Source organism: Phyllobates terribilis, unplaced genomic scaffold (genome assembly GCF_046119375.1).
Source record: "Phyllobates terribilis strain yellow unplaced genomic scaffold, ASM4611937v1 Scaffold_4__5_contigs__length_816908805, whole genome shotgun sequence".
Classification (NCBI taxonomy): domain Eukaryota; kingdom Metazoa; phylum Chordata; class Amphibia; order Anura; family Dendrobatidae; genus Phyllobates; species Phyllobates terribilis.
The window spans coordinates 12889343-12912307 of record NW_027362764.1 but is presented as its reverse complement, the minus strand read 5'-3'; the positions used below and the strand labels follow the sequence as shown (position 1 = coordinate 12912307).

General features: G+C 48.4%; 1 protein-coding gene across 1 annotated transcript in view; it reads right to left on the bottom strand.

Moving 5' to 3' along the window:
• Positions 1 to 17408: 17408 nt before the first annotated feature.
• Positions 17409 to 22965, bottom strand: part of LOC141264814 (5-beta-cholestane-3-alpha,7-alpha-diol 12-alpha-hydroxylase-like) — a 42187-nt gene continuing 36630 nt past the window's right edge. Inside the window, exon 2 of the mRNA XM_073677155.1 lies at positions 17409 to 19526. Within this exon, the coding sequence (XP_073533256.1) occupies positions 17983 to 19518 (1536 nt within the window). The 5' untranslated portion in view covers positions 19519 to 19526 and the 3' untranslated portion in view covers positions 17409 to 17982. The remainder of the gene's footprint in view (positions 19527 to 22965) is intronic.

Below are 22965 nucleotides of genomic sequence, written 5' to 3'. Positions count from 1 at the left end.
GCTCCGCCCTCCTGGCTGTACTGGACTTCAGTGTTGTTTGACTGTTTCTCTAGCCAGGTGCTTCTGTGCCTATCTCTGTCAGTTTGCTTGGTCCTTCTGAGACCTCTAGTACCTTTTTGTCAGTTTATCTTTTTGTGTTTTGCAACAGCCTTCTCTGTTCAGGAGGTGTCCCATTTTTGTTCCAGTCCTTAGTTCTTTTAGGGACCCCTTTGTTTATGCTATAGGTCTTCGTTCAGACTAGCCGAGGACTAAGGCGGGTCTGTTCGCAAGGAACAGGCAGCCCGCTACATCGTAGGGATTCAGCTTAGTCTTACTGTAGGGACAGCTTTTCCCTATCTTTCCTTAGTACTTGTTGCAGATCATAACACTGACAATGGCCATCTGAAGCGCAGCTGGTAATCACCAGCACATAAGAACTGTGGACGATGCCGCCCCAAGCACGCTTTTACCTGGTGTGCCTCCTCTGTGGATGGAGCTTGTGTCTGTGACTCTGTTAACCCTTTTATGACCATAAGGCCTATTAATGGCTGTTACGCTCACTCCCGGACTGTTTGGCATGAGTGTGGTTAGTGGTCCCACTGGGCCACAAACTGAGGAGTGCCTGGAGGGGCGTGACTAGGGACCTCGCCAGATCCGACCACGGATGCATGGCGGATTAATCGACTCCGTGGTCCGAGGAGGGACGTGGGAGGTGACCCAGGTGGTACTCCAGATCAGACCCGGGTCACACAGCTGTTGACCTACATCGGGGAATGCAGGAACGGGCAGGTTTGGCTGATATGCAGACAGGCAGGCACGGGTGCTATGCAGACAGGCGGGTACTGGCAGGCACGGCTGGTTTACAGACAGGCGGGTACTGGTAGGTAGGTAAACAGGCTGGATAGGGACCAGTACAGACTGGGATACAGGAACAGAGCCGCAGGTGCGGAGGGAAAGCGGAGCAGGGCAGAGCAGAGCAGTAGGTGCAGAGGGCAAGCGGAGCAGGGCAGAGCAGAGCCGTAGGTGCAGAGGGCAAGCGGAGCAGGGCAGATCCGCAGGTGCAGAGGGCAAAGGAAGCAGGGCAGAGCAGAGCCGCAGGTGCAGAGTGCAAGCAGAGCAGGGCAGAGCAGAGCCGCAGGTGCAGAGGGCAAGCGGAGCAAAGCAGAGCCGCAGGTGCGGAGGGCAAGTGGAGTAGGGCAGAGCAGAGCAGAGCCGCAGGTGCGGAGGGCAAGCAGAGCAGAGCCGCAGGTGGGAGGGGAAGCAGAGCAAGGCAGAGCAGAGCCGCAGGTGCAGAGGGGAAGCGGAGCAGAGCCACAAGTGCGGAGGGCAAGCGGAGCAGGGCAGAGCAGAGCCGCAGGAGTGGACAGACAGGACAGGGCTCTGTTCACATGGAACAGACAGGGACCAGGGAACACAGGAAGATAGCCAGAACACAGGAAGTAGATGCGGAGGCAGGAAAACGGGACAAGCAGAACCAGATACACACAAGGTACTTGCTATGAAGTAGCGAGTGGACACAAAACTCACAAACAGAAGTACAGAGACAACAAGTAGGAGTTAGGTACTGGTTCAGACACTGCAGGAGAAGGGAAGGATCGGACATAGAGACAAACAGGTAACGGGCTAGGACATACAGTACAGACCAAAAGTTTGGACACACCTTCTTATTTAAAGATTTTTCTGTATTTTCTTGACTTTGAAAATTGTACATTCACACTGAAGGCATCAAAACTATGAATTAACATATGTGGAATTATATACTTAACAAAAAAGTGTGAAACAACTGAAAATATGTCTTATATTCTAGGTTCTTCAAAGTAGCCACCTTTTGCTTTGATGACTGCTTTGCACACTCTTGGCATTTTCTTGATTAGCTTCAAGAGGTAGTCACCAGAAATGGTCTTCCAAAAGTCTTGAAGGAGTTACCAGAGATGCTTAGCACTTGTTGGCCCTTTTTCCTTCACTCTGCGGTCCAGTTCACCCCAAACCATCTCGATTGGGCTCAGGTCTGGTGACTGTGGAGGCCAGGTCATCTGGCGTAGCACCCCATCACTCTCCTTCTTGGTAAAACAGTCCTTACATAGCCTGGAGGTGTGTTTGGGGTCATTGTCCTGTTGAAAAATAAATGATGGTCCAACTAAATGCAAACTGGATGGAATAGCATGCCGCTGCAAGATGCTGTGGTAGCCATGCTGGTTTAGTATGCCTTCAATTTTGAATAAATCCCCAACAGTGTCACCAGCAAAGCACCCCCACACCATCACACCTCCTCCTCCATGCTTCACGGTGGGAACCAGGCATGTAGAGTCCATCTGTTCACCTTTTCTGCATCGCACAAACACATGGTGGTTGGAACCAAAGATCTCAAATTTGGACTCATCACACCAAAGCACAGATTTCCACTGGTCTAATGTCCATTCCTTGTGTTCTTTAGCCCAAACAAGTCTCTTCTGCTTGTTGCCTGTCCTTAGCAGTGGTTTCCTAGCAGCTATTTTACCATGAAGGCCTGCTGCACAAAGTCTCCTCTTAACAGTTGTTGTAGAGATGTGTCTGTTGCTAGAACTCTGTGTGGCATTGACCTGGTCTCTAATCTGAGCTGCTGTTAACCTACGATTTCTGAGGCTGGTGACTCGGATAAGCTTATCCTCAGAAGCAGAGGTGACTCTTGGTCTTCCTTTCCTGGGGTGGTCCTCATGTGAGCCAGTTTCTTTGTAGCCCTTGATGGTTTTTGCAACTGCACTTGGGGACACATTCAAAGTTTGCCCAATTTTTCGCACTGACTGACCTTCATTTCTTAATGTAATGATGGCCACTCATTTTTCATTACTTAGCTGCTTTTTTCTTGCCATAATACAAATTCTAACTGTCTATTCAGTAGGACTATCAGCTGTGTATCCACCAGACTTCTGCACAACACAACTGATGGTCCCAACCCCATTTATAAGGCAAGAAATCCCACTTATTAAACCTGATAGGGCACACCTGTGAAGTGAAAACCATTTCCGGTCGCTACCTCTTGAAGCTCATAAAGAGAATGCCAAGAGTGTGCAAAGCAGTCATCAAAGCAAAAGGTGGCTACTTTGAAGAACCTAGAATATAAGACATATTTTCAGTTGCTTCACACTTTTTTGTTAAGTATATAATTCCACATGTGTTAATTCATAGTTTTGATGCCTTCAGTGTGAATGTACAATTTTCAAAGTCATGAAAATACAGAAAAATCTTTAAATGAGAAGGTGTGTCTAAACTTTTGGTCTGTACTGTAGTTCAGACAGGAACTGACACAGGAACGAGATACAGGAATGAACCTGGGCATAGAGCCCCCAAGGTGGCGGAAATAGACTAGAAGTCACAGATACAGGTAACGGGCCTGGTGGCGGAAACAGACAAGAAGTCACAGATACCGGTAACGGGCCTGGGTACTCAGCCCCCAGGATGGCAGAAAGAGATAAGAAGTCACAGATACAGGTAAGGAGCCTGGGTACTCAGCCCCCAGGTGGCAGAAACAGGCAAGAAGTCACAGATACAGTTAACGGGCCAGGGTATACAGCCCCCAGGGTGCCGGAAATAGACAGGCTTCAGGACAGGACCTGGCAACTCACAGTTGCACAGAACACTCTGTAAGAAAGTGTTTCTCAGGCACCTCCTATTGGGTGGAGGAGCTTTAAGTATCCAGTGACTCACAGCAATAGGCTAGGGACGCATTAGGACTGCGCACACTGTAACTTTAAGAATCAGGAAGTTCCAGCGCCGACGCCCTAAGCCAGCAGACAAGAGACAAGCTCACAGCAGGTAGAGGAGCATAATGCGCAGCCTAGAGGTAGGTAAGTTGGCGGTCTTGCATGGTGGGAGATGGTAAGCCTTGCCAGCACGCCGCCAGGGATTTTACAATGGCGTAACAATGAGACTGACAACATAAAGTCTTGTGCGATGTGAACATGTAACTGTCATCCTGTGCTGTGTCCCCCGGCCTTAAACGCTGCGCTGTCGCTATCCTCCAGCCGCACTTTTAAGATAGGACTTTGTCTGTTTTATTATAAGAGTTGCGGACTTATTCGCTTGCTTTCATTATCGCTCATTTTCGGGCCTTGAATAGATCGAGCTTTTCTCCTGTGTCCGTGATCTTACACCGTGATGTGAGAACAGGACATTTGTAATGTGGCCGAGTCCTCCATAGTCTCCATGTAGATGATCCCAGGACTTGGTGCAGACCTTGCTCCCACAGGGGACCTACTAGTGGGTAACCGAGGTCACTTTAGAGGAGACGTGATGAGTTCTTATTTTAGTGCTCTGGTAAACATCCCCTTATACACAGTGCAGCGAGGTACATGGAATCAAATGTGATTGGAAGTCGACAGACGGAGAAATTATTACAGTCTTCAGTAAGTGATGGAGATCAGCCCCTGCCCCAGAGATCACAGAGCGGCCGAAGAGCTGCATACAGAGACTTACAGTTCCTTCAAAAAGTCTTCATGCCCCGTGAACTTTTTCACATTACACCCTCAATCCTAAATGTATTTTATTTGGACTTTATGTGATACCAACAGAAAGTAGCAAGTATTTGTGACATGTAAAGAAAATGATACAAGATTTTCTAAATATTGTAAAAATATAAATCTGAACATTGGGAGGTGCATTTGTCTTCAGCCCCCTGAGTCAGTACTTTGTAGGACAACCTTTTTCAGCAGTTACTGCTGCAGTTTTTTGGGGTCTGTCTCTCCCCTGCTTTGCACATTGTGGTAGATCAGCTCACTCAACTGCGCACGGAGGTAGACACTGGTACGCTGTCTCTTTAAATTTCTCGTTGGTTTATTAGAATGCAGTATAAACCAACATAGAGTTCATCAAAGTAAACACGGCCCTTTGGAAAAAACAGGAAAACAAAGTGGTAACACAAAGCACAGTCCTTGGGGTAGCGGGGATCCGCCCACTCAGGGTTTAGCAAACACACTGATTCAGTTGCAGCACAAACACTAGAACCTCTTTGGAGCTAGCCTCTTCCAGACATACTGAACAACTAATGCCTCAGCATGCCGTCTATTTAAACCCCAGACTACACCCTGGGGTGGAGATATGGAGAACAACCTCCCACTCGCTCTATGGTTGTTCTCAAAAATCCAGCCCTTAAAATGGCTAAATAACTCCTAGACACTTAGTGTGCTGGAGAAAAACTTCTGGGTTTCAAACACTGAAGCTAAAAGCCTTAGTGAAACATACCTCCCCTCCAGCACTTTGTCAGTGCCCTGCCAAAGGCTGAAGGTTTTGGCACCTTCACTCGCTAAACAGGGAAGTCTGGACTAAGCTAAAAGCCTTAGTGAAACATACCTCCCCTCCAGCACTTTGTCAGTGCTCTGCCCAAGGCTGGAGGTTTTTGGCACCTTCACTCGCTAAACAGGGAAGTCTGAACAGGGCATCTGCATTACCTGTGCTCCACATGAAAACTAAAGTCCTGGAGCACTAGAAACCACCTAGTCACCCGGACATTCTTCCCCTTCCTTTCCCTTATTCATCTCAGGGGCGCATGATCTGACACTAGCCTGAACTTCCAGCCTAACAGGTAGTACGTCAGTGTGTCAATTGCCCATTTGATAGCCAAGCACTCTTTCTCTACGATGGCATAGTTCTTTTCACAAAAGGAGAGTTTCCTACTCATGAATAGCATTGGATGTTTGTCCCCATCTATTTCCTGGGACAACACAGCTCCCAAACCGACCTTGGAAGCATCCATCTGAACCACAAACTCCTTAGCGAAGTCAGGTGCGACCAAGGCCGGCTGTTTACATAGGGCGAGCTTCAACTCCTGGAACACCATCTCTACTTCAGAGGACCATTTGGCCATCAACGTCTTCGTGTCCCAAAGAAGATCAGTCAGAGGGGTGGCTATGATGTCAAAATTCGGGATAAATTGCCGATAGTATCCCACAATTCCCAGAAACGCCTGAACTTGCTTCTTGGAGACCGGTTGCGGCCAATTTTGGGTTGCATCTACCTTATTTACTTGCGGCTTTATTTTGCCCCTGCCGATGATGTAGCCCAAGTATTTTGTCTTTTCTTTCCCCATGGTGCACTTCTTTGGGTTTATGGTAAACCCTGCCTTTCTCAGTGCATCCAGTACCGCTTGGACCTTCTGCAGGTGACATCCCCAATCCGGGCTGAAGATCACGATGTCGTCCAGATAAGCTGCGGCATACATATTTTGTGAGAGGCTAGGATTCGATCCATGGCCCTATGGAAGTTAGCTGGGGCTCTCTGCAGACCGAACAGCATCCGGGTATACTGGAAGCACTCGTCAGATGTAGAGAAGGCCGTTTTCTCCTTAGCCTTTGAGGACAGGAGAATTTGCCAGTACCCTTTCGTTAGGTCCATGGTGGTGATATATTTGGCTGACCCTATCCTCTCAATGAGCTCATCGACTCTGGGCATCAGATATGCGTCGAACTTGGACACCTCATTCAATTTTCTGTAGTCATTACAGAAACGCCACTTTTAGTCCAGTTTTGGCACAAGGACAATGGGGCTAGACCAGCCGTTCTTTGATTCCTCAATGACACCCAGGCTCAACATGCTCCTCACTTCCTTGGAGATCACCTTGCAACGGGCTTCCGGAATCCGATACTGCTTTTGGTTCACATTCACATGCGGTTCTGTCAGGAATTCATGCTCGACCACCTGCATACAACCTGGGAACTCTGAAAAAAACAGTTTTTTTTTTCTGCTGAAGCAGTTCTCTACACTGTTGCTTCTGGGCCGGTGACAGCGTGTTTGCCACTGTGGCATCCTCAACTCGGGCTTCAGGATGGGCCTCCAGGCACGTAGCTTCCACCTGTTCCCTGTCTCGCCAAGGTTTGAGCAGGTTAATGCGGTACGCCTGATACGGCTTTCTTCTCCTTGGTTGGTGGACCTTGTAGTTGACGTCACTCAACTTTTCGACCACCTCGTATGGCCTTTGCCACTTGGCCAGGAGCTTACTTTCAACCGTGGGGATCAACACCAACACCCGGTCTCCAGCCGCCTAAACTGTCTCAGTCTCGCCGACCAATTGTAGACCCTTGCCTGTGCCTCTTGTGCTTGCAGGAGGCTCTCCCTTACAATCAGCATTACCCTCGCGATCTGGTCCTGCATCTGGGCCACATGCTCGATGAAGCTCTAGTGGGGTGTTACATCTGCTTCCCATGTCTTCTTCGCAGTGTCCAGAAGTCCCCGAGGGTGCCGACCGTAAAGCAGCTCGAAGGGTGAGAACTCTGTAGTGGCCTGGGGAACTTACTTAGTAGGTAGGGGAGTGGGCAATCCCAGTCTCGGCCATACTTTTCCACGACCTTCTTTAGCATGGACTTTAGGGTCTTGTTGAACTTCTCCGCCACACTATCCATCTGTGGATGGTACACGGGCGTCTTGAGTTGTGTAATCTGTAGAGTCTTACACAATTCACTCATCACTTTGGACATGAACGGAGTTTCCTGGTCCGTCAGGATCTCCTTTGGCAGGCCTGTCCGTGAGAAGATATGGACTAGCTCTCGCACTATACTCCTGCCAGAGGAGTTTCTCAGTGGTACCACCTCCGGGTACTGTGTTGCATAGTCCATCACCCCTAGGATGTACTGGTGCCCCTTGGCGAACTTAACCAGGTGTCCAACAAGGTCCATGGCAATCCGGTCAAATGGGACCTCTATAATCTGCAATGGCACTAGAGGGCTGTGGAAGTGGGACACTGGAGCAGTTAGTTGACAGGTAGGGCAGGATCGACAGAAATTAACAATGTCTCAGTGACATCCAGACCAGTAGAAACTCTGCAGGACCCGCTCTTGGGTTTTGTCTACTTCCAGATGCCCACCCAAGATATGCGAATGGGCCAAATCTAATACCCTATGTCTATAGGGACCCAGCACCAACAACTGCTCTATCACTTCCCCTCTTGGTTTAGTGACTCGATAAAGCTGGTCCTCATTTAAGGTGAAATATGGGAACCTGGTGTCAGCCCCCGTCTCTTGAGCAACCCCATTTATTACAGTCACATTGTCAAATGCACCTTTCAATGTAAGATCCTGCATTTGTGCAGTACGAAAATTCCCCCCAGAAACCCCCAATTGCCATGGTTTATTTTTATAGTCACTTGGGCGACGGGGTAGTCCTTGGCATCCCCGTGGATACAGCGGACGCCCACCTGTTTTCCTGGGATCAATTGGTGGGGGAGTGTGGCCCTGACGAGGGTCACCAAACTTCCTGAGTCCTGAAAACCCTACACTAATACTCCAGTTATGGTCACGGGACATGCCTGCAGCCCCCCGGCGGGCTGATAGTTCACGCTGCAGGCAGGATAGGCATAGAATGAGCACCGCCTCCCTATGCTGCAGTCCATTTCTTAGGAGGACAACAGGTGGCTATGTGTCAAAGACCGTTACACTTCCAGCAGATCGTGTCATTGTCAGCATTGTCCTGCTGAAAGGTGAACCTACACCCCGGTCTCATGTCTCCTGCAGCCTGTAACAGGTTTTCCTCCAGAATTGCCCTATATTTAACTCCATCCATCTTCCCATCAACTCTGACCAGCTTCCCTGTTCCTGCTGAAGAAAAGCCTCCCCACAGTATGATGTTGCCACCATGTGTGATGGCGGGGATAGTGTTCTCAGGGTGATGGTGCAGTGTTAATCTTCCGTCACACAGCGTTTTGCATTTAGACCAAAATGTTCTCCTTTGGTCTCATCTGACCGAGCCCCTTCTTCCACATGCTCTCTGTGTCCCCTACATGGCTTTTTGCAAACTGCAAACGGTTATTCTTATGGCTTTCAGAAATGGCTTCTTCTTGCTGCTCTTCCATAAAGGCCAGATTTGTGAAGTATACTACTAATAGTTGTCCTGTGGACAGATTCTCCCCCCCCTGAGCTGTGGAACTCTGCAGCTCCTCCTGGGTGACCATGGGTCTCTTGACTATTTCTCTAATTAGTGCTCTCCTCCTTGGGATGTCATTTTAGGTGGATGGCCATGTCTTGGTAGGTTTGCAGTTGTGCCATACTCCTTCCATTTTTGGATGATGGATTGCACAGTGCTCCGTGAGATGTTCAGAGCTTGGGCTATTTTCTATAACCTAACCCCGCTTTCCTCTTCTCCACCACTTTATGTTTGATCTCCAATACTCTCACACAAACCTCTGAGGCCTTCACAGAACAGCTGTAGTTGAACTGAGAAGAAATTACACAGGGTGGACACAATGTACTAATTATGTGACTTCCGTGGGTAATTGGTCACTCGGGATTTTATTTAGGGGCATCAGACCACAGGGGGCTGAATACAAATGCTTCTCACAATTTTCTGATTTATAATTTTAAAATAATTAGAAAACCTCTTATCATTTCCTTTACACTTCGCAAATGCTTTCTACTTTGTTGTAGTGTCACATAAAATACATTTAAGTTTGTGGGTGAAACTTGAAAAAATATGGAAAAGTTCACGGGGTATGAACACTTTTTCAAGGCAGACCACGCCACTGCTATGGGGCCCGTGGCCGGAGGGGGCCCGTGAGGGCCCCAAGCAGCGTGGGAACGAGGAGGATAGGTGAGTAGGAGGTTGCGGCGGCAGAGGAGCGGGTTGCGCAGTGGAGGAGCGGAGCACACACAGTAGCCGTTGCTCCAGCTACCACGTGTGCCCGCTGCTAAAGGGACATGAATATTCCCTCTTCTCCACTCCCATGGGCGTGGAGAAGAATAAGTATTCATTGTCTTTAGTAGTGGGCACGGAGGAGCGCTGAGCCGCGGCTCCTGCTGTCAGTGCAGAGGAGTGAATGTGCCGGCAGCACCTGCAGACAGGACGCAGCGCTGGAGCAGAGGTGAGGAAGGCAGGTGAGTATAAGTGTTTATTGTTTTCTGTGCAGTGATTGGGGGTTGAGGAGGCCACACATACCAGGATACTTGGATTGAGGAGGCCACACATACCAGGAATGGGGGATTGAGGAGGCCACACATACCAGGATACTTGGATTGAGGAGGCCACACATACCAGGATACTTGGATTGAGGAGGCCACACATACCAGGAATGGGGGATTGAGGAGGCCACACATACCAGGATACTTGGATTGAGGAAGCCACACATACCAGGATACTTGGATTGAGGAGGCCACACATACCAGGATACTTGGATTGAGGAGGCCACACATACCAGGATACTTGGATTGAGGAGCCCACACATACCAGGAATGGGGGATTGAGGAGGCCACACATACCAGGAATGGGGGATTGAGGAGGCCACACATACCAGGATACTTGGATTGAGGAGGCCACACATACCAGGAATGGGGGATTGAGGAGACCACACATACCAGGAATGGGGGATTGAGGAGGCCACACTTACCAGGATTTGGGGATTGAGGAGGCCACACATACCAGGGATTAGGGGATTGAGGAGGCCACACATACCAGGATACTTGGATTGAGGAGGCCACACATACCAGGATTTGGGGATTGAGGAGGCCACACTTACCAGGATTGGGGGATTGAGGAGGCCACACATACCAGGATACTTGGATTGAGGAGGCTACACATACCAGGATTGGGGGATTGAGGAGGCCACACCTACCAGGATTGGGGGATTGAGGAGGCCACACATACCAGGAATGGGGGATTGAGGAGGCCACACATACCAGGATACTTGAATTGAGGAGGCCACACATACCAGGAATGGGGGATTGAGGAGGCCACACATACCAGGGTACTTGGATTGAGGAGGCCACACATACCAGGAATGGGGGATTGAGGAGGCCACACATACCAGGAATGGGGGATTGAGGAGGCCACACATACCAGGATACTTGGATTGAGGAGGTCACACATACCAGGAATGGGGGATTGAGGAGGCCACACATACCAGGAATGGGGGATTGAGGAGGCCACACTTACTAGGATTTGGGAATTGAGGAGGCCACACATACCAGGGATTAGGGGATTGAGGAGGCCACACATACCAGGATACTTGGATTGAGGAGGCCACACATACCAGGATTTTGGGATTGAGGAGGCCACACTTACCAGGATTGGGGGATTGAGGAGGCCACACATACCAGGATACTTGGATTGAGGAGGCTACACATACCAGGATTGGGGGATTGAGGAGGCCACACATACCAGGATTGGGGGATTGAGGAGGCCACACATACCAGGAATGGGGGATTGAGGAGGCCACACATACCAGGAATGGGGGATTGAGGAGGCCACACATACCAGGAATGGGGGATTGAGGAGGCCACACATACCAGGATTGGGGGGTTGAGGAGGCCACACATACCAGGAATGGGGGATTGAGGAGGCCACACATACCAGGAATGGGGGATTGAGGAGGCCACACATACCAGGAATGGGGGATTGAGGAGGCCACACATACCAGAATTGGGGGATTGAGGAGGCTACACATACCAGGGATTGTGGGGGCCACACATACCAGGGATTGCGGGAGCCACACATACCAGGGATTGTGGGGGCCACACATACCAGGGATTGTGGGATTGAGGGGGCCACACATACGAGGATGGGGAAATTTACCTGTAGCTGCTGCATTTCCCACCCTAGGCTTATACTCAAGTCAATAGGTTTTCCCATTTTTATGTGGTAAAATTAGGGGCCTCAGCTTATATTCGGGTCGGCTTATTTAAAATATACGGTATTTTAAATTCAGTGAGTACGTGGTGCCCATAATACTGCAGGACTGTGGCGTGCATTATACTATATGGGGGCTGCATTTTACCCTATGGGGTGTGTAATATACTGTATGGAGGACTATGGGGAGTGCATTATATTCTATGGAGGACCATGGGAAGTTCATTATACTATATGGAGGATTATGGGGGGCGCATTATACTATATGGAGGTTTATGGGGGGAGCATTATACTATATGGAGGATTATGGGGGCGCATTATACTATATGGAAGATTATTGGTGGTGCATTATACTATATGGAAGGCTATGTGGGGCCATTATAATATTTTGAGGGCTATGTGGGGGGCCATTATACTGTATGAAAGCAATTATACAGTGTGAATGTTTGTGTGGGGTCATTATACTGTTTGGAGGGCTGTGTGGGGGCCATTATACTGTTTGGAGGGCTGTGTGGGGGCCATTATACTGTTTGGAGGGCTGTGTGGGGGCCATTATACTGTTTGGAGGGCTGTGTGGGGGCCATTATACTGTTTGGAGGGCTGTGTGGGGGCCATTATACTGTTTGGAGGGCTGTGTGGGGGCCATGAGAGTGTATGGAGGGCTGTGTGGGAGTCACAGTTGGGGGATCATACTGTGTTAGGGTCACCATACTTTGCCGTGGGAGTTGAAGTGGGGTACAATAGGGTCATTATACTGTGCATGTGGAGGAATGCACCATAGGGGTATCATACTATTTGGGGGGCACTTTTGTTGGCAACATACTTTATGGAGGCAATGACGGAGGAATCTACGACTTCAGAAGGAGGTAAATTACTATGTAAAGGCTGGAAAGTTATGAGATCTGCTCTTCTGTGACACTGACAAATATTTTTTTTTTGTAGGGGGGGGGGGCAATTAGAGCTTCTGCTATGGGGCCCCATGACTTCTATGTACGCCCCTGCCCATACACCATCAATTGCTGCCCACCAAACAGTTCTGACCCTTTTGGACTCTTCTGTCTTCTCCACACTTTTTTGTCTCTTTTAGGTTAAGTGCACACTGTGCGTTTTTGATGCGTTTTTGATGCGTTTACAATTATGCCCACTGTCACTTAATGAGGTAATTACTCTGAAGCTTCAACGGATCCCCCTGATTCTGAGATTGTTTTTTCGTGACATATTGCACATCATGGTAGTGGTAACATTTCTTCAATATCACTTGTGTTTATTTGTGAAAAAATCTGAAATTTGGCGAAAATTTGAATGGAATGGTCTGCCGGCATCATGTCACGTTTTCAGAGCCCCTGATGTGCTTAAACAGTGGAAATGCCAAACAAGTGCCCTCTTTTTGGAAAACTAGACCCCCCAATGAATTTATCTAAATGTGTGGTGAGCACTTTGAACCCCCAGGTGCTTCACAGAAAATTATAAGGTTGTCTTGTGAAAATGAACAAAAACACAATTTTTCCACAAAATGTTAAAAAATTATATATTCACAAGGGTAACAGGAGAAAGTGGACCTCAAAATCTGTAGTGCAATTTCTCCTGAGTACGCTGATACCCCATGTGTTGGAGAAAACTACTGTTTGGGTTCATGGCAGGGCTTGGAAGGAACGGACTGACGTTTTGGAATTGTCAGGGCTCGGAGGGGAATGGGGGGACGCTTTGAAATGCAGACTTTGATGGAATGGTCTGCGGGCATCATGTCACGTTCTCAGATCCCCTGATGTGCCTAAACAGTGGAAATGCACAACAAGTGCCCCCTTTTTGGAACTAATACCTGATTTGTGAATGTTATAATGTAGTGTCATACGTCAGTTGTGTAGGACAACTTGACAAACACTATACAACTGATGTAGGACAACCTGACGAACACTACGTAGCATTGATAAGTGATGTCCTTGCGTATTCCCCTTTTGTAACACACTCGGCACCTCTTTTGTGACTTACCTTTTTTTCCGCTGTGAGGGACCTCCCCGGGAAATGCTGGCCTGGTACAATTCGAGATCCTTCAGTTCCGGAAGTACTGGGGCCCACTCCGTCACCACTGCCAAATATCAGGGCCGTGATAACTGTCTCCTGGAAGTGAAGGTACGACGTAGAAGTCTGGCCTGCACATTGTGACAGAAGGAAAGCGTTGTGCATTGCCATCTGTACAATATGCACGGCCAGCTTCTTATACCACACCTTGGCCTTTCTCAAAGCACTGTACGGCTGGAGGACGTGATCAGAGAGATCAACTCCCCCCATGTACTTGTTGTACCCCACTACACAGTCTGGTTTGACGACCTGTGTAGTGGGATCTCGTACAGTGCTGAGGGTGCTGCCATCACCATATATGGTGGTCAAGAGAAGGACATCCCTCTTGTCCTTGTACTTGACCACCAACAGGTGGTCTCTACATTGGGCTCTGCTCTCATCCCTTCTGAGCAGCTGTCCAATTAGCATCTTCGGGGGGCCTCTCTGATTTCTGCGGGCAGCACCGCAGGCTGCGGTACGTCACGCAGAGAGGGACTTGAAGAGCGGGATACTGCGGCTATTGGGGCCAGGGCTAGCGATGCTAGGCTCCTAAGAGCGCCGATCCTAGGCTGCACATCACTGTTTCAGGCAATATGATTGCCTGTAACATTGAGAAGTGCTGTGATTGGTTGTTCAGAATTCAACAGCTAATCACAGCAATCGTGGTTGTGGGGGGGCGGCGACACCCCCCAGGATGATGACACCATCTACCCGAAGGTAAGATGGCGCCGGAAATTTAATGCGATCACCGCAACTTCGATTGTGGGCATTAAAGATCACATGTAATAGTACGTACCTGGTCCAATAGGCCCGGGACAGTGCGAAGTACTATTACTGACCGCGTCAGAAAGGGGTTAAATACGCAGCATGTCCATTTTATGTAGCCTAAATGCAGTATTTCTTACCCATTGACTTTAATTGAACTGCAGCAAACCTGCAGGTATAAATATATTTGCGGATTTGCTGCGGTTGTTTGTTGCATATTTGACTAATCAGTGGGTCAAATACGCTGCAAAAACGCACATAGAATGGTACACAGGTTGGCTGAAGAAGACTACTTCTCCCATCATCCGACCTCCTGCTGTTAACGAGAGTGGCGCGGCTGGGGGGAGCAGTAGTCTCCTCAGCTGCACCGCCGTGTACGCGGTGAGTCTAAAAGAAAAAGAAATAAAAAAAACCTATGCTCACCTGTCCGGCATCCCCCGGTGTCCTCACGATGTCCTCCGGCATCCTGATCCCTCGGCGACCGGCGGTAAACTGACGTTCCTGGCAGTGTACATTGCTGCTGCCGGCTGAGGTCACGCGAGTTCACACCTGGAGATCAGCTGAGAGCTCCGGGACCTCACTTTATGGCATCGGTGCTGCGTGGGAACATTGGTGAGAATATTCCCACGTACCACTGATGCTGAGGTCACCGGGGCTGATCAGCTGATGTTCAGCTGATGAACCCAAGTGATCTCACTCCTACAGCACAGCCATGTACACTGACAGGAGTAATTACACTCCTGTCAGTGTATATTGCTGACTTCTACAGCACTCCCATCAATAATTGATGTGGCTGCTGTAGAAGTGACCCGGATCGCTGAGGGACAATCTGGATTACGTCGTGACGGCGGACAGGTGAGGGATATGGGTTCTTTTTGTGTTTTTTTTACGGAAGATCAAGGGCTTCAGGGATTGGCAGTATAATAAATTATTAAAACCGTGTGTCGTTTTATTTCAATAAAATACTCTATTCTGGCTGTGTCTTTTAAAGAAAAAGTGTCGTAAACCTTACTACAGGGTTAGTAATGGGGACGTCTTATAAACTCCTCCCTATTACTAACCTGGGCTTCATGTCAGCCGCCAATACAAGGCTGACATGAACCCCAACTCCATTACCCCACTCGCCACCGCTACAGGGCAGTGGGAAGAGCAAAGGCTAGGAGCCAGATTTGACGCATCTTATGAATGCACCATTTCTGAGACTGCTGAGAGCTGATATTATTAGCCTCAGAGGGGGCCAAGATCCATGGCCCCTTCCATGGCTATTAATATCAGCCCACAGCTGTCTGTTTAGCCTTTGCTGGTTAGATTTTATAGGGTGACCTTACGTCAAATTTTTTCTGGTGTCCCCCTGTAATCTAGCCAGTAAAGGCTAATCAAACAGCTGTGGGCTGTTATTAATAGCCAGGGAACATTTTTGGCAAATGGCCCCCTCCCCAGCTACTAATATCAGCCCCCAGCGGTCGACTTTCTCTCTGCTGGTTATGAAAATGACGCGGGAGCCCATGCCATTTTTTTTTACATTTTAGGCTATGTGTCCACGATTCAGACTTGGCAGCGCTTTGGACGCATATTTTTGCTGTGTCCAAAACATTGCATTATATTGAACGCAGGTAAATCCAGATGTGTTTACTGAACCATGCGGATTTACTGCATTCTCTACATTCTAGGGGTCAAATTTCTGTTGCAGAAACTAGCGACTCTGTAAGAAAATTTGACATGCTGCGGTCATGAAAGATGTGCAGCACATCAGTGCCCACGGGTGATCCGCTGCCTCAGATGCACGCATAGTGGACATGGGATTTCTAGAAATACCATCCACTATGCTGTAACATCTGGATGCTGCGGGTTCAACGCTGTATAAATATGCAGCATCAAACCCGCAGCATTTCCTGATCATGGGCACGTACCCAAACTCACCCGCAGCATGTCAATTTCTGTAGCGGACACGCTAGTCTCCGCTGCAGATTTTGATACATTGAAATGTCATTATATGCAGTGGATTCACATGTACCGACAACAAAAGTGCGGCATTGGAACATAGTGTTTTGGACGCAGCTAAAATATGTTGCATCCAAAGCGCTTCTGAGTTCTGATCGGGGGGACTTAGCTGCTAACGAAATAGCTGTGAGCTGTTATTAAAGTCAGGGAACAAGTTTGCCTAATGGCACCTTCCTAGGCTGAAAATAGCAGCTCTCAGCTGCCCCAGAAATGACTTGTATGGAAATGCTTGGGTGTATGGGATAAGCTGACACCTAGCTCTTTTGTTTGGTGATGACAAGGTGCCAGGCAGACCCTTTCATTACCAAACCTAATTTAACTAAAGTAAAGTAAAGTTAAATAAACACACAGACACAGAGTAAACACTTTATTTGAAATACAACAGACACATTCTTTAATCATTTAAATTAACCAATATACTCACCCAAGTTCTGACGGTAATCCAAGAGTTAAAGCAATGTCCAACGTTTCTTTTTTCAAATAACTTTATTTAGCTCCAAAAAGCATTCATTGATGTTCAAAAATGCATTAAAAATGCATCAAAATCATGGCAAAACGCATGTTTTGTTCTGCAGCGTTTTTCCTGCCAAGAGATGCAGAAATTTCTGCAATCAAATCCTGAACGTGCGCACATAGCCTTAAACTCATGTCCTCCTCCACATTTATCTGACCTCCGTCTCCAGACCCATCGGTCCTCGTACAACTCTGTTTTCCTCTAGACCCTCCTTGCCCTACTCCAGGTCCCCAGTCAGACTCTCCTGTCCCCATCCTTTCTCCAAGCTCCTCTGTTCCCCACCAGATCTCCGTGTCCCCTCTACACATCTCTGTTCTCCTTCTCCGGAATCCTCCAACAGACCACTATACTGTATCTTCCTTATCCAGACCCATCTGTCCTCTTCCAGACCCATCTGTCCTCTTCCAGACCCCTCTGTCCTCTTCCAGACCCCTCTGTCCTCTTCCAGACCCCTCTGTCTCCTCCATATTCCTGTCTTCCTCTTCAGCCACAAAACACAAAGAAAACAAAATTGTATCCAAATTAGGTTTATTAGAGATAACATTATAATCATAGCTCATGTTTCATGGAGAGATGGGAGGAGTGAGAACATAACGCTGCTATACTGTATATAGAGGGGAGCTCCACCACAAATAGACTCCTATATACCATAGGGTCAGGTGAGAAGATCCCATTAGTGTAGTGTGCGACCTGGAACTCCACCATACCCATCAATAGAGGACCTGTGCTCTAGGCATCAATGGCGGTCCAAGCTCACAGACTACACAGAAGACATTTACTCAATCCATCCTTAACGTGGAAGAAGATCTAACTAGCTAGGGTTCCTCTTAAACTCAATATATACAATACAAGAATCTCAGGTGGCCATAGCCAGTAGTATAAATTGTAGGGTCATGATGGAGGGGGTGCAGGATACTTGAGTGTGGCTGACACTAACACCAAATAAATATAATAAATTAAATTTCTCCCAGTAGGCCCTTCTCTAGAAAGGGCGCCTCCTGCAGAGTCGCCTGATCCAGGGTGTCAGGTATTCTGGAATCATCAGTAGGTGGCTTCTTTTTGCACCTGGACCGTCTCTCGTGGAGCTAGTAACGCAACCGATATTTGAATGGGACGTCATGGGTGGGCTGCATGGTGCCAAATCCCCACCGGTTCGGATCAATGTCTGGAATCTCTTCTTTCGGATTGACCAGCTCAAATTCGAAGTAGCTCAGCATCAGGAAGACAAACTGTTTCAGTTCATTGACAGCAAAAAAGCGACCAGGGCATATGGTGGTGCCGGCCCCCCAAGGCATGGTGAAATACTTCAGCCGCTTCCCATTCTTGAAGAACTCAGACTTTTTGGTGCCGTCTTCATTCAGGAATCTGTTGTATTTGAACTTCTCGGGTTCTGGATGAACTTCTGGATCCATCTGAACGGCAGTGTATGGGAAAAGGGCAACGCGGTCTCCTTTACGTATGGCATATTCCTTTCCAGATGACATTTTGAGGTTCATGTTCTCCTTGACGGCTCTGATCAGCACTGGGGCAGCGGTTAGCCTCAAGGTCTCTTCTACGGCACTGTCCAGAACAGGCGTCTTCAGCAGCATATCTCTGGTCAGGTTGATCAGGGCACCTCCTGGTTTTACCTCTTGTCCATTTTCCTTCAGAACTCTATCGACCTCTTCCCTGACGGCCTTCATGGCCTCTGGATGCTTCATTAAGTAGAGCAGGAGCCAGAAGCAGGCAGGTCCAGTGTTACCTTGAGAGGCCCACAGAAGCAGGAGCATGAACCTGTCCTGCATGTATTCTGGCATCCCATTCTCTGCTCGGTCCTGGAGCTGGTCAGTAATCCAGCCACTGATGTTTTCCTTCTGTAGGGTTTTCTTTATAGACAAAATGTTCCAGAAAAGCCTCTTCAGTCTCTCGGCCTCCAGCTTGTTTTTTGGTGGGAGTACGGCATAGGCCAGGCGTGGGAACAGTTTATCGTACTTTCTAAACTCACCAAACAACTCCTCTGAGTGGTCTCTGTCATGTTTCTTGGCTTTTTCTGAGTTTCCTTGACTTTTTGTAGACTCATTCCCGAATAAGGCAAGATACCCTGCCCGGAAGACTATGTTGTAGCTGTAGTTGAATAGTCCATCCTGCTGCCACTTTTTCTCACTGTCCACAGAGCCAACACTATGAAGCATCAAGTTCTGAAGGTTGTCCATCATGGCCTGGGTCATGAGCACTAGACCATCTCCCATAAGGTGCTTCGTACTTGCCTTCTCCAGCAATTTGTGATCATTGGTTCCAGAATGGTAGCCGAACACTCTAGCCACCAACTCAATAGCAAATTTCTCAAAGTCCAGCCTGGACCTGGCCTCTTTCACGATGGGACCAAATGATAATGGGTCAGTGATGAAGGTGAAGTAATAGCCTCCGATCTGGACGGTGAAGATGTCTCCATGCTTTTTTTGCATCTTTTTTAAAAACCCTGCAGTGTTTTTCCGGAAGTCGAGAGCGTATCCCAGCCATGGGATGGTGCCTTTATCTAGAGGGGGCTCGTTGGGTCTTCTCTTCCGGAACATCCCCAACATGTAGAGACCTCCAATAACTGAAGCCAACACGGCCAGGAGTATCGGGAGCAACAGAGCCATGTCCAGTACTGCAACGAGAAAGAAATCAATGTAGGGATGAGGCACAATAAGAAAGATCCAGAATATCCGAGCGACAAGCATAAAAAGAGACGGGAAGTATCTAATAAAGTAATAACATACTTCATATTGGGAAAATGGTCACACACTCAGGATTTGCTGTTACAGCTAGTGCTGCACTCATTAATCTGCTCATACCTTATACTCCAGTCACCTCCACAGCTGCGGTCACTATTCTGCTGTTCCATTGAGTCTTATCCTCCAGTCACCTCCAGTGCTGCAGTCACTATTCTGCTTTTACATCAGGTCTTATCCTCCAGTTAACTCTAGAGCTGCAGTCACTGTTGTGCTGGTACATCCGTTCTTATGCTCCAGTCACCACCAGAGCTGCAGTCACTATGCTGCTGGTACATCCGTTCTTATGCTCCTCTCACCTCCAGAGCTGTAGTCACTATTCTGCTGTGTGACAGAGTTACTGGTATGATACAGTGGGTACGGAAAGTATTCAGACCCCTTTAAATTTTTCACTCTTTGTTTCATTGCTGCCATTTGGTAAATTCTAAAAAGTTCAACATTCACCATCCAACCTGCCGGAACTGGAGAGGATCTGCAAGGAAGAATGGCAGAGGATCCCCAAATCCAGGTGTGAAAAACTTGTTGCATCATTCCCAAGAAGACTCATGGCTGTACTGCTCAAAAGGGGGCTTCTACTCAATACTAAGCAAATGGTCTGAACACTTATGACCAGGTGATATTTCAGTTTTTCTTTTTTAATAAATTTGCAAAAATTTCTACATTTCTGTTTTTTTCAGTCAACATGGGGTGCAGACTGTACTTTAATGAGAAAAAAAATGAACTTTTAAGAATTTACCAAATGGCTGCAATGAAACAAAGAGTGAAAATTTTAAAGGGGTCTGAATACTTTCTGTATTCACTATATATGAGGGGAGGTATGTGTCATGCAGGTTGCTAGCCCATGTGAACTGAAACCAATAAACTTTCTGCCAACATGTTATATGCTGGGGGTTAACTCTTTTAAAGGGTGTGGTTACATGGGAATGACATAGAGATGGGAGGGATGTCATTCACCATACCTCTACCTCAGGGTGTGGCTGAGCAACATTTATATGTTCAGTCCTGTTTTTTTTTTTCTCTGTTGTGGTTTGGAGAGACAAAGACTCCAAACAGGGAGAGCTTCAGCTCAGGACAGAGGTGAAGGCTGGGACTACAACCTGTGTGGGCGAACCCCACAATGCTATGGATCATTTTGTTTTGTCGTTTTGTCAGTAAGGCTGTGTTTATTGTGTTGGAGCTGCAGGGCTTTATACCATATAATAAACCCTGCATAGAAACCCGGGTTCCTGAGTCTACTTCCGGAAGTGGCCGAGCTAGTCGTCTTACCATAGTTGGTGCGAGAGTGCGTGCAAGATTCCAGGAACACGTGTACCTGCTACAGAGAACGGGGAATTTCTTGGATGAAGGCTGCCAGCCAGCAGGAGACGTCTGGCAGCATGGAAGAGCTAATTAAGCACCTAGTGTAGAGCATGCAGCACTTGCAGAGCCAGCAGAGCATGCAGCAGCAGCACCATAAGCAGCTACAGCAGCAAGAGACCAGTAAGCTGCTGATACAACAGGTTCAGCTCCAGAAACAGCAGCAACAGGATCAGCATCGCCAACAGCAACAGCAGGTCAAGTTACTTGCAGAGGCGATCAGTGACAAGGCGACGGCTCCGACAAGTCCAGGTGAGGACGCACACGTCAGGAAGATGGTAAGGAGAGCGTTACAGAAGATGACCCAGGGGGGTGACGTTGAGGCATTCCTGACTGTTTTTCAGAAGGTGGCGGAATGGTAGAAATTGCCGCTGGAGCAGTGGGCAGAGGTTCTGCCACCATATTTGACTGGGGAGCCGCAGAAGGCTTATTATGATCTGACTTTACAGGACGCAAAGGAATAAGCCAAATTAAAAACCGAAATATTGGCACACTCAGGAGTGACTATTAGTGATGAGCGAGTATGTTTTGTTAACCTTTTCGCCGAGTATACTCGGGCGAGCTCCGAGTATTTACAGCTGCTCGGTGATATGTTTGACTCACTCCCGTGTGCATGATTTGCGACGGTTTGACAGCTTTAATACATGTGAGGAATGTCTGCTTCTTACCCATTCCTCACATGTATTAAAGCTGTCAAACCGTCGCAAATCATGCACACGGGAGTGAGTCAAACATATCACCGAGCACGCTGTAAATACTCAGTGCTCGCCCGAGTATATTCGGCGAAAGGGTTAACAAAACATACTCGCTCATCACTAGTGACTATGTCTGGCAAAGCACAAAGGGTCCACCACTGGGCATATGCTGGCGTGAGACCTCCACACTCACAGATGCTTGACTTGTTACATCTTGTACAGAAATGGCTGCAGCCAGAGTCTTCCACTCCTGCCCAGATGGTTGAGCGTGTGGTGATGGACAGGTTCATCCATTCCCTACTCAGGCCAGTGCAGACCTGGTTGGCCCAGGGCGACCCTCGGAATGCAGACGACCTCGTAGGTCTGGTAGAGAGATACCAAGTGTCCGAAAAATTCCTAGGGAAACCCGACATACCCACCTCCCCTTACCGGAGTGCCCAAAAGTGGGTGGGTTCACCACGGAAGGGGTTCAGAGTCACAACTGGGGGGCTTTCCACTTCCACTGAAGGGGCTGCAAGGACTGTTGTGAAGGATGTGATCTGTTGGCGATGTCGCAATCCGGGACACGTAGCCGCCCAGTGTCATACATCTACTGAGCCAATGGACTGCAGCCTAGGCAGACGATGTTCATACTATGCTTACCCAGCCTGCAGTGTGGACTATCAAAGTGGCGAGGGGCCGCAGGCGTGTGCCCTGTCCTTTAATGGAGTGATGGTCCTGGGGCTGTTGGACTCCGGGAGTCTGGTGACCTTGATCAGTGGCGCCCTTCCCCACCAGCTGATCCCCGCCAGATCTGTGGGCGTCCGCTGCATCATGGGGACGTCAAGAACTACCCGGTGGCCAGACTGAAAGTCGGAACAGACTGTGGCACCCAATCCCACGAGGTCGGGGTGGTCAAGGACCTGATACATCCCGTCATATTGGGGCGTGATTTTCCCTTGTTCTGGGATTTGTGGGGGAAGGGATCCAGATTCAATCACGGGAGCAAAAGCCAGGACCCTAGAGAAATACCCCAGTCGCCTTCGGAAGTGGATGAGTTTCCACTGTGTGTTCTTGTCGGTTACGAGGATGAGACTTTGACTGAGGCCGACCTCCTTGAATTAGAGGTGCCCAGAGAGAACTTTGGGGCAGCTCAAGTTCGGAACTTGACCTTTAAAGGGTCGTGGGACAATGTTACGGTTTGTAATGGTGTTGCCCAAGAGCCGGGGGCGGACACCAGGTACCCACACTTTGCAGTTCAGGGGGAGCTATTATACCGGGAAAC